Raw genomic sequence first — 11435 nt, 5'->3', positions numbered from 1 at the left:
TTGGTTTACCTTCCATGGTTGGTTGCGAGAAGAAGAAATCATTTCTCAAATTGAAAGATAAGTTTAATTGGCGAATACAAAGCTGAAGCACTCGTCTTTTATCAATTGGAGGATATGGGATTTTCATCAAATATGTGCTCCAACTTATCCCCATCTATGGAATGTCATGTTTTCTCTTAACTAATAGTTTCTGTAAAGAATTAGAGGTCACCACAGCTAGATATTGGTGGCAACAATTGGCTAAGAAGGACATCCATTGGTGTACTTGGGATGTGCTTTGTAAGCCTGAAAATAAAAGGGGTATGGGCTTTAGAGATTTTTGTAAGTTTAATATTGCACTTCTCGCGAAGCAGGGGTGGCGTTTTATTTCTAAACCTAATTCACTTGTGGGAAGGTTACTATGTCTAAATATTTTCCAAACTTATATTTTCTTCAAGCTCCTTTTGGATCCAATCCCTCTTTAGTTTGGCGGAGCATATGGAACGCCAAAGGTTTACATGAAAATACCTACAATTATAAGATTAAAGATAAAATACATCTTGACAAACAAAATTAAATCTTTACCGCAAAACATTTAATGTTTGAATATTTATTTTTTAAAACAACATTCTATATCGGCACCATTTCACGATAACCATTGAATTACAATTAAAATTGTCTTAAAATATTTGAAAGGTATATTAGACTATAAATTAGTCTTTATTCCTAATTTAAGTACAACTTTTCTTATTTATTGTGATGTTGATTGTGATGATAATTAAGATGATGGTTGTTTTATATATAAATTTTGTATTTTTTCTCATTTCAGATTATTATCTTATAAAGATCTAAGATACAAAAATCGGTCTCTCGATCTATAACATAAATATAACACAATAATATAATTGATTCTACGTCTAAAATAATATTATTAAAATTAGTGTTAGATGAGCTTTATATTATTTTCAAATAAGTTGTCAAAATTTGGTGCGACAACACCAACACAAACCTACCTCGGTTATCAATCTGATCCTCCAGGCCAAAACCAAACATGTAGAGTTAAGTGTTCATTTTCTTCTAGACAAAATCATTGACAAATCAAATAAAAAACCTTTCTCATTATTTTTAAGATACTCTATAACAAAGCGTTCGTTCACCAATTGTAAAATAATTACATACCAGCTCAACTTCAATTTACAAATACATTAATTAAAACCTTTTTTGGATAAGTCAGATTATATTATCCAAAGAACATAGTCAGATACAAAATTACAATCAGAGATCCGAAACAAAAAACAAATACTTACAAAAGAATCAATGATCTTCTATACCCCAATGAATGCATATAGTAATATTAACATTATCTATTCTATTGAAAATTTCCCCTAGGTTGCAGACTAACAGTATCTTTAATGGCCTTTATAATTGCTTCTGCAGACTTTGCTCGGCTTTGGAACACCCTTTTGTTTCTCTCTTCCCAAATCATGTAAATGATGGCATTGAGAGCTAATATCATGACCACCGTGAGTAATGATTTTCCTTTCCACATAGAGCAGGCCCGTGCCATGAAGACCTCCCAGGAACAGATTGGAAATTGTAATCCAGACAGTGAAAACACTGCTTTCCAAATGGTGACAGTAGTAGAGCATTTGAAAAAAAGATGCTCTCTAGTTTCTAGATCAGAATTGCAGAGAACACAATGGCTTTCGTTGATGAGTCCAATGCGCAACAATCAGTCCTTTGTTGGGAGCTTATCGAGGAAAGCCATCGAAGTTATCAGGCTGTGTTTGGGAATATGCAGGGGAAACCATAACAGTTTCTGCCAAGGGACTTTAACCTTCTTTTCACGAAGAGAGTCCCATATTTTACTAACTTTACTATCAGCTGGAGTAAGAACTTGGTGAGCCTCGATTCTGAGTTTAAGGAGTTTCTTGAGACTTCAACTAGCAGAGGTTTTAATGTCCACATACCAGGAATATTTCTCCTTAAAAACATAGTGGTTAAGCCAAGCAATCCAGAGGGATCCTTCCCCAACAAGAATGTTTATACTAACTGAGATCATACAAGCTTTATTCCAGGATTTCATATCCTTGACCCCGAGCCCTCTTTCTGATTTCAAGAAACATAAATTTTTCCAACTCACTATTGCTCCAGTAGCAGCTTTTTCGGACCCTTTCCAGAAAAAACGGGAACAGAGTTGCTCTATTTTCTTTAAGACGAAACTTGGTTGGAAAAGTTGTCTACACCAGAAATTAGAGATACTGGACAACATAGACTTGATTAGCTCTAATCTTCCTGCATAGCTAAGGTTTTTTGTGGACCAGTGGTGCAGTCTAGATTTTATGCTATCTATAAGGACCACACAATCCTTTTCTGAGATTTTCCTAGTGATCAGAGGAATACCTAAGTATCTTACAGGCAGAGAACCTAAGTTGAAGCCAGAAGTTTATTTAATGTTCTCAATTACTCCAGTAGTCATACCAACAACAAAAACTCACTTTTAGAAGTATTTAGTTTAACGCCTGAAATATCGTAGAAGTAATCTAAAACAGCAGTGACACTAATAACAGATTCCTCATTCCCTTTGCAAAAGATGAGAAGATCGTCAGCAAAGGATAGATGTTTTAGACCTATGTTTTTGTATTTGGGGTGATAACCGAACACACCTCTTAAAGCATCCAAGTTAAAGAGTCGTGAAAGAATATTCATAGAGAGAATAAATAGTAAAGGAGAGATAGGGTCTCCTTGTCTTAAGCCCTTAGCTCCCTTGATGTAACCATACAAGCTTCCATTGACAGAAATAGAGTAACTTGCCGTTGAGAAGCAAGTGGTAATCCAGTTGACAAAAAGCTTTGTGGAGATCAACTTTCAAAGAGCATATGGGAGATAAGTTCTTTTTGTTGTAGCCTCTAACTATTTCTTGAGCAATAAGGGTGTTTTCAATGATGCTCCTACCTTTAATAAAAGTGGTTTGGTTGAGTGTAACCAAGTCAGGCATGAGAGTTGTTAGTCTTCTGACAATGATCTTAGAGATGGCTTTATACACCACAGAGCAACATTAAATTGGCCTAAAGTCCTTTACCTTACTTGGTTTTGGGATTTTAGGAACCAATGCAATAACTGTAGCATTGAAAGCGGGACAGAGATAAGAATCAGTGAAGAAATAGGAGATGGCCGCTACAACATCTCTTTCAATAATAGGCCATGTGGATTTAAAAAAGTGAGGGGAATACCCATCAAGCCCCGGAGCTTTTTCATTGCCTTGGCTGAAAAAAGCATCTTTGATTTCCTCTTTTGTAATATTCTTCACAAGAGCTTCAGCCTTGTCAACAGAAAAGGAAAACTGAATTAAGTCCTTCAGCTGGTTTGTGGAAATTTCTTTGACTGTAGGATCAACAGTGCCTATCAAATTGGAAAAGAATTTAACCACCTCAGCTGACATTTGGTCATAGGTTTCAAGCCAGTTACCATTCTCATCAATGAGAGTGCGAATTGTGTCTCTTTTGTTTTTAAAAACAACTGCAGAATGAAATAATCTGGTGCATTTATCACCCTCCTTCAACCATTGAATCTTTGTTTTTTGTCTGAAGAACAATGTTTCAGCTTCCTCCAAGTTTTTCAATTCGTTTTGAAGGGATATCTCATTTTTGATGTCTTCCTCTCCCTTTAATGTTTTGAGTTGTTGCTGCTCTAGCTCGGTTTTCTTTTGCTTTACCCTTGCTGGAAGGTCACTAAAGCATATGTGATTGAGGTTCTTAAGGCTAAATTTCAATCTCTTAAGTTTAGAGAAAAGAATCTGCATATGATTTCTATTGGCAGATCTAGACCATAACTGTTTAACCACTTCCATGAAACTCGGGTGATGGGTCTAATAATTGAAAATTTTAAACGATTTAGGTCGATCAACTTGAGCTTCTTTAGAGAGCCAGACTTGAGCAAGACAATGGTCAGAGGTACCAGGGGCTTGGAATTCAACGTGCGAGTCCTTAAAAGAGGATACCCATTGAGGGTTAACAAGAACTCTATCGAGTTTCCTTGCAAGGAAGGTGCTCTGTTGCTTGTTACTCCATGTGTACGTTGGTTCAAGAAAAGGGTGATAAAAAAGGTCAAGATCAGTGAGTGTTTCTTGAAAATCTCTCATGTTTGAAGTAAATAAAGGGCCAATGAGGTCATAGTCTGAACTTTCGTTTGAGTGGAGAATAACGTTAAAATCTCCACCAATAATTCATGGAGTAAGGCCAACAGTAGATTGGAGGTCGCGTAAATGCTGCCAGAGAAGTCTTATGGTAATTCCGTCATTGTTTCCATAGACTGCAGAGATGGCAATTCCCTCGGATAGAAATATAGTGGTCTGAAGATTGAATTAACGATAAGTCCAAATCCTTCCTCCAAGGAATCTATATTCTACCATTTAAGGCCTGGTCATAGTTAGTTTCTGCATTCTAGCCAGAAAAATTGTATCCTAAGATAATTACAGACTTTTCTTCCTTCACTCTTGTCTCCATCAAACAGAACACATCAATTTTATTTTGGTTAGCTCTTCTAATGACTTTTGCTTGCTTATGAGGACAGTTGAGTCCTCTTACATTCTAAAAAACTAGGTTTATTGGGATGGAGTTTCCATTTTATCCCCTCCACCACCAACAACAGAACTCTTTTGGCTATCTTGTTTTTCTTTCTTTTTCGACTTAAGCTCCTTTACTATGGCAGCTACTCCTTTTGAAGAAGCTCGAGGTTTTTTCTGAATTTTCATTGAAGCAGGAGAAATTTCCTCAGTATCATTTAGAATCTGGAATCTGTTTGAGGAACCTTAAATATCTATTTTTGATTTCTCTTTGGCAGACCTTCCTCATCCTTTTTTAGGAATGGTCGAGGAAGATTCACTTTTGTTCTTGTAAGTTTCTACATTTGGGTTTGATCCACTATGGAGAGGGCTTGATGAGCCTCTTTTTGCTCTATGCTTTCCTTTGTTAGATATTTGACTTGAGAATCAATTGCAATAGAGACAGTATGATCTTGTTGATCTTCAATTTGTTCATTTCTTCCTTTGGCAGAATCATCCTCAGCTGTACAATTGATTTTACTCTCTTGCAGCAGTTCAATTCCACCAACTGAAGGTTCTGTCTCGACTACACTTGTAGATTTCTCTTTTTTCCTCCAAATTAGATTTTTTGCAGCAACATAATTTTTTGATTGCATACAACCTTTTTCATTGTGGCCGAAAATATTACAATAATTACACCGAGCTGGCATCCAAGGAACTTCGACTGTTATTGAGACCTTTACTCCATTCTTTAATTCCACTTCAACATGATCAGGAATAGTGTCATTTGCTCCTACTTTGATACAGAGTTTAGCGTATTCTAGGTATGTTTTAGAAGCAGTGACTGTGTCCATAAAAAGTGGAATGCCAATTGCACTACCTATATAGTTGAGTCCTAAGCGATAATATAACTCAAGGGGAATATTGTAGAGGTGAACCCAAATAGCCAAGCTAGAAAGATCGAAACTTAACTTTTGAAGACTAGGTTCCCAATTTCTTAAAATAAGGGGCTTGTTCAAAACATGCCAAGGTTCGTTTTCAAGGACCCAGTCACGAGCAGTAGCAGAAGAGAATGAGAAAATATATAAATTGTTTCCAGCAATACTCACCTGGACTTGCGCACCCACCGTAGCTTTCCTCCACAAGTTATTAACAATTCTTTGCAATTAAGAGAAGCTCGGAGCAGGACCAAGAAATTATCCCACGAGAGAAAGGTTCCACTATTTAATTCCAGAATCAAGCACCTCTTTTAGGGGATGAACTGTTGTGGTACCGTCGCAAACCCTAGGGGGTGAAATTCCAAATTGTGACCTTCAGAACATCCAAATAACTTTCTCTAATCCATGGGATTTCATGTGAGGCAGAAAGGGAGACGAAAGCAGTCTGAGCAAAGAGAAGACTCCGTGAAAGAGATGAAAGAACACCCAGGAACGTCGGAGACACAACGAAGAACCCTGAAATCGTTAACTCTACTAACGTACACCCAGAGAAAACTTATCGTGCGCCGACAAAATACTTTTTAATTTATTTTACTATTAAAACCTTACTAGTCATTGCGTCTCGTCAAAAAATAAGTTTATTTTAGAAATAAAAAATTATCATCGTACTTAAATAAAATGATAATCAGATGAACGAATTTTATATAAATAAGTTATTATTTTTATTTGACATATGCAATACTCTCGTAATGTTGAAAAGATAGGGAAATTAAAATGAAAACTTTTTTCTTCTGTCAAAGTTCGTCCGTTCTCTTCTTTTGTAATTTAGCAAACATTTTTGAACTATAAAAGGGTCAATCTTAAACAGAATCTCAAATGTTTTTTCAACACAAAATCTAAATCATTTAAATAACACTAATGATTAGACAATTTTCAACTAGTATTTATTTATTTATATTTTATCGAAATTCAACTAACATTTATGGAGCATATGATTTTTTTTAAGTGTAGGTAAATAACACAAGATCGAGGAACGTGGACATGTTAAAAGGGCATTAAATATTGATATCAGATTCGCTATAAAGGAATTTAATGGGGAGCATGAGTAATGCGTGAAGCGCGTGACACACATGCCTTTAAGGCAGCGTGATAAGTAACAGTGACCTGGAGCAATGGTGCCTGGGTCTGGCCAGCATAAATAGACAAATAATTGTAGTATTGAATGCACTTACCCTCTCCCTCTCTTCTCACACACACCACACCAGCATCAACACTGGGGAGAAAGAAAGATTAGATCTTTTTAGTCAAGTTTTAGGAGGGAGAATCCAAACAAAGAAGAAAAGAAACGAAAGCCTTCCAAAAGAGTCCGATTCATTACTGGACGGGCCTTGAAGTGAAAAGAGGGGACCCCGATATTATAAACTCTTTGCTTCTTTGTCTTTGGGCACAATTCTTTGCTTTAGCCATTGAAGAGATTATCGCAGAGGAGAAAACAGAGTTGGAAGAAGAATGTTTGCAGCGGAGAATGGACTCAAGGGTGACCCAAGACTACAAGCCATATCTGACGCCATTAGAGTGGTTCCTCACTTCCCAAAACAAGGTTTTTTTTAATACAGAATTTCTTTGTTATTGAGATTGAATTTGTTTTCTTAGAGGATCTTTGATTAATCTCGTTGCTTGTTTGAATGGTATGTAGGGATTATGTTCCAAGATATAACAACCTTGCTGCTGGATCACAAAGCGTTCCAGCATACCATCGACATCTTTGTCGATCGCTACAGAGACATGGATATCTCTGTAATAGCTGGTACTCTGCATCTTGTCTCTTCTTCTCAAACACCCTTTTCTCTGGTTCTTATTTAAAAAAAAATAGTTAAAACTGAAATTTTGTTTCCGTGTTTTCTGCTTGTACTTTTACTTCTGTAATAATTATATTTCTTTAGGAAATAATTTCCTCAGTGAACTGGTCTTTTTACCCTCGACTATTATTTTCTCGTAGTTCTGTTTTATCCTTATCGTTTCTCTTATTACTATTTCGGGTTGCTTTTCTTTAATTCTGAGTTTAATGTTGCAAATTTATCTGTAGGAGTCGAGGCTAGAGGATTCATGTTCGGTCCATCAATTGCCTTAGCTATTGGTGCGAAGTTTGTTCCTCTGAGAAAACCCAAAAAATTACCAGGTGGTGTTATGTATCAGCGAGGGCTGAAAATCTGGATAGCTTTTAAAAAATGTGTAATTATATTGGAGTACAGAACCGACTGCTTATATTTGTATATATGTAGGTGAAGTAATTGCTGAAGCTTATGAGTTGGAGTATGGAACCGACTGTTTGGAGATGCATGTCGGGGCTATCCCCCCTGGAGAACGTGTTATAGTTATTGATGACTTGGTCGCAACAGGGGGAACCCTGTCAGCTGCCATAAGACTCTTAGGTAAAATTTGACATTTTTCTTCTTCTTCTCAAGTTTATGAATGATTACCATAATCTCTCATATAACATGAGGTTACTGTTTAAATAGAACGTGTTGGTGCTGAAGTTGTCGAGTGCGCTTGCGTTATCGGGCTCCGTGAGGTCAAGGTAAATCCTTCCCTCCCTGGTTTTAAAAAATTGTGACAAGTTGAAAGATTTTGAAAAAGAACTTTGTGATGTTTGCGGTAATGAAATTTCTTCCAATGCCGCATTTGTCCAACTGGATTGAAAAGTAATGATCGATGGCATGGCGTTGATTGTGTTGGATTTTTCAGGGGCAGCGCAGGCTTAATGGAAAGCCACTCTATATCCTTGTGGAACCACGGGAAATAGATGGTTGTTGTTAAGGTATTTATGTTCCTATCCTGGATTTGCAGCAGCTATATTATCTCGATACTTGTAAGAATGGTAGAATTTAGTGGTCATTTTTTGTATGTGTGTTGGACCTTGGTAACTGATATATGGTCGACTATCTCCTTGCTGTTTTGCAGAGAAAAAACGACAGCAGCTTTTTGCTGGTTAATTTTCGTCTCCTAATTGTTGGCCAAGGGAATTTGTCCCTTCACAAGGCTCATTTTGTAGGATTCTTTTTTCTTGTTAGATTTGTGTATCTTTTTCCCAAGGCTTGAAATTATGTTCCCATCTACAAACCACAAATCGTGAATGAAGAAATGCTGTTTCTCCTTGCACATTATTTGCCATTAACTGTGATTTATCTCCACCCTTAAATGATCAAATATGCAGAATGTGTTTATGCCAAACAAAGTATCCGAATTCGGCATTTGAATTCAAATCCGCATGTACTGCAGCAAGGGGCACCGGCGTTTCAAGTAAACTTTCAGATGGGAGAAATATAAAACACTGCCTCCCCACTTCTGCAAAACTCAAAACACGGTAGCGTGCAAGACGATGCATCTTCTCTGCAGTACATTTATTGGAATAGACGGAACCATAAATTTCACAAGTAATGCAGTTGTGTGATTGATTACCGGTGACTCTTATGTAGATAGAGAGGGACATAAAATTATACTAATTTTTTATGGGTGAAAATAGGTTATATAAAGAAAATATTTTAAATACATATATATAATAATTTAAGAGACGATTCTCTCATTTACTCGATACACCCTACAGACAACGTCGGAGTTGCCTTGCAATGGAGGTGAAATAACGGCATCTGTTCATCGCAAGTATTTGATTTTGCCGAACTTTTAGTTTTTCAAACATCTTAAGAATATATTTAAATAAATATATATCAACATTTTAATATAAATAATTAATAATTCATTTATTCAAGAAAATAAGAGATGTATGATTAAATCCTAGAGTTTGTTTAAAAAAAATAAAAATAGTTAATTTGTTGGGTTTAATAGAACGCCGAAGTTTTCTAATGTGGATGGAGAAAATGCCAAGTCGCGTTCCTTCGTTTCCTTCTATAATAAAGGCGCTCACTCTGGGAGTCCACTAGTCCCCCTCTCACCTGTCCCATCTTCGTAACTCAATGCCAAAAGTTTCCACTTTCCTTAATTCAATTTTTAATAATGCTTTTCATTGTTTATAGTTCTTATACAAGCTGATTAATTGAACGACTAGATTAGAAGGAGAACTTCAATGGGGGCAGCCTTTGTTTCCATTTTTTTTGAATGATCTGTAAATTTGTTCAGCATCCAGCGAAAGTAATCAATTTAGTGTGAGGGAGAAGGTACTGTGTTCATGGATACATCGGTCGAAGCGATATAAAGAAGAATTTAGATGGCGATACTGTACGCTCTGGTTGCGCGTGGATCGGTGGTGCTGGCGGAGTTCACGGCGGCGTCGACGAACGCAAGCTCCATTGCCAAGCAAATTCTAGAGAAAACAACTGGAGACAACGACATTAACGTTTCGTATTCGCAAGATCGATACATCTTCCACGTCAAACGCACCGATGGGCTCACTGTTCTTTGCATGGCAGACGAAAGTGCCGGAAGTAAGTCCATTATCTTTTCTTTTATTTTTTTCTTAAAGCTGAACTATATTTGATTAACGGGACATGATTACGTTTCAATTTCAATCGCCAAGTATTTTCGATTGTTCCAATTTAAAGGAAAAATAAGATAAATTTAGGTGATTGATTAAAGTTCAAGTGTACAATTTCAATTCTAGAACGGGGAAATGGTTAAAAAAAATCTTTTGATTTTTCACGAATCAAATCGAGAATTCATAGTTAAGAATATTCTTTGGTTAGCAATTACTGTGTGATCTCTTCTTTGTTAAGAACCCTTTTTGTCCAATGTTTCTGCTGATGAACATTTTCTTTGGCAATGGTGAATGTGTTTATTGTACTTTTTGCAGGGCGAATTCCTTTTGCATTTCTGGAAGACATGCACCAGAGATTTGTCAGGACATACGGCCGAGCGGTATTTTCAGCCCTTCCCTATGCCATGAACGATGAATTTTCAAGGGTTTTGAGCCAGCAAATGGAATATTACTCCAATGATCCTAATGCTGATAGGATAAATCGCATAAGAGGTGAAATGAATCAGGTAGGTTTTAAATGCTTGAAACTTATTTTCTCTTTGCTTCGCATGAAAATAAAATTTCTATTTTGATCTGCTTCCAAACTCCAATCATTTGGCATGTTATATTTAAGGGAAGCCCTAAAATAACTGCAATTATGGCCTTTTCGCTCAAGAGCATTCAACTTACATTTTCTTTTTGACCATAGCCTAATGATTTCTTTTCTACTCTAATAGGTGCGAAGTGTTATGATAGAGAACATCGACAAAGTTTTGGAGAGAGGTGATCGCCTAGAATTGCTGGTTGACAAAACTGCTAATATGCAAGGAAATACCTTTCGCTTCAGAAAGCAATCGCGCCGTTATAAAAACACAGTGTGGTGGAGAAATGTCCGGTTTACGTATGATTTCTGAACTCTAACCGTATTTTGTATGTTTACATGACTACATTGAGTTTGGAAGTTAAAGTTACTTAAGAACTGCATAATTTTCTCATAAACTTCCTTGAAATTGCAGTGATTCTAGGATGTGTGAATTGATCACTTACTGACTTGCTCGGCACATTGCAGGGTTGCTCTCATAATCTCCCTCCTGATTATTGGTTATATTATGCTTGCTTTTGTTTGCCACGGGTTCACGCTACCTTCCTGTATCTAAAATGGGGTCAACAGTTTGAGAGATTCAAACACAGTCTGCAGCCCCATGCCCCTTCTCCCTCCGTTTCGATATACTTTGTTCGTTTTTCCTAGTCTCTGCTTGGGGATGTTTCTGTTACAATATCCTCTGCAATGAGTCGTATTTACCTTTTTGTTTATTCAATGTTCCTATGTGAAGAGCTAGAACTTTCATGCGGCACTCAATGTTTCTTCATGGAACTTGAAACTGGTTGGTATTTGTCTTTGACGACATGCTTGATTATTCATATTTATTCCAAGACAAATAGAAAATATTTTTTTTTCAAAAGTATACTTATCTTCATTGATACTCTTATTTTGCATACTATAAAG

The 11435-nt window shown here is 36.5% G+C and overlaps 3 protein-coding genes across 4 annotated transcripts; 2 read left to right on the top strand and 1 right to left on the bottom strand.

Moving 5' to 3' along the window:
- Positions 1-2454: 2454 nt before the first annotated feature.
- LOC120136440 lies at positions 2455-4120 on the bottom strand. The gene is made up of 3 exons (XM_039152482.1): positions 3887-4120; positions 3062-3775; positions 2455-2844 (listed from the first exon to the last, which is right to left on the bottom strand). The coding sequence occupies exons 1-3, from the start codon at positions 4118-4120 to the stop codon at positions 2455-2457; spliced, it is 1338 nt and encodes a 445-aa protein (XP_039008413.1).
- Positions 4121-6706: 2586 nt separating this feature from the next.
- Positions 6707-8278, top strand: LOC120135717 (adenine phosphoribosyltransferase 5-like). The gene is made up of 6 exons (XM_039151939.1): positions 6707-7060; positions 7157-7267; positions 7547-7639; positions 7743-7892; positions 7980-8038; positions 8206-8278. Exons 1-6 carry the CDS (start codon positions 6970-6972, stop codon positions 8275-8277), a joined length of 576 nt encoding a protein of 191 aa, XP_039007870.1. The 5' UTR covers positions 6707-6969; the 3' UTR covers position 8278.
- Positions 8279-9537: 1259 nt separating this feature from the next.
- LOC120135704 (vesicle-associated membrane protein 711-like) lies at positions 9538-11242 on the top strand. Of its 2 annotated transcripts, XM_039151934.1 has the most exons (5): positions 9538-9598; positions 9666-9899; positions 10265-10455; positions 10666-10829; positions 10998-11242. In XM_039151934.1, exons 2-5 carry the CDS (start codon positions 9683-9685, stop codon positions 11083-11085), a joined length of 660 nt encoding a protein of 219 aa, XP_039007865.1. In that variant the 5' UTR covers positions 9538-9598; positions 9666-9682; the 3' UTR covers positions 11086-11242. The 2 variants fall into 2 exon arrangements, with proteins under 2 accessions (XP_039007865.1, XP_039007860.1); XM_039151929.1 differs by lacking the exon at positions 9538-9598 and having other exon boundaries at positions 9617-9899.
- The last annotated feature ends 193 nt before the right edge of the window (positions 11243-11435 follow it).

This window comes from Hibiscus syriacus, unplaced genomic scaffold (genome assembly GCF_006381635.1).
Source record: "Hibiscus syriacus cultivar Baekdansim isolate YM2019G1 unplaced genomic scaffold, ASM638163v2 tig00001825_pilon, whole genome shotgun sequence".
Classification (NCBI taxonomy): Eukaryota; Viridiplantae; Streptophyta; class Magnoliopsida; order Malvales; family Malvaceae; genus Hibiscus; species Hibiscus syriacus.
Note: the sequence above shows the minus strand (reverse complement) of the source record. Positions and strands in the feature narration are given on the sequence as shown.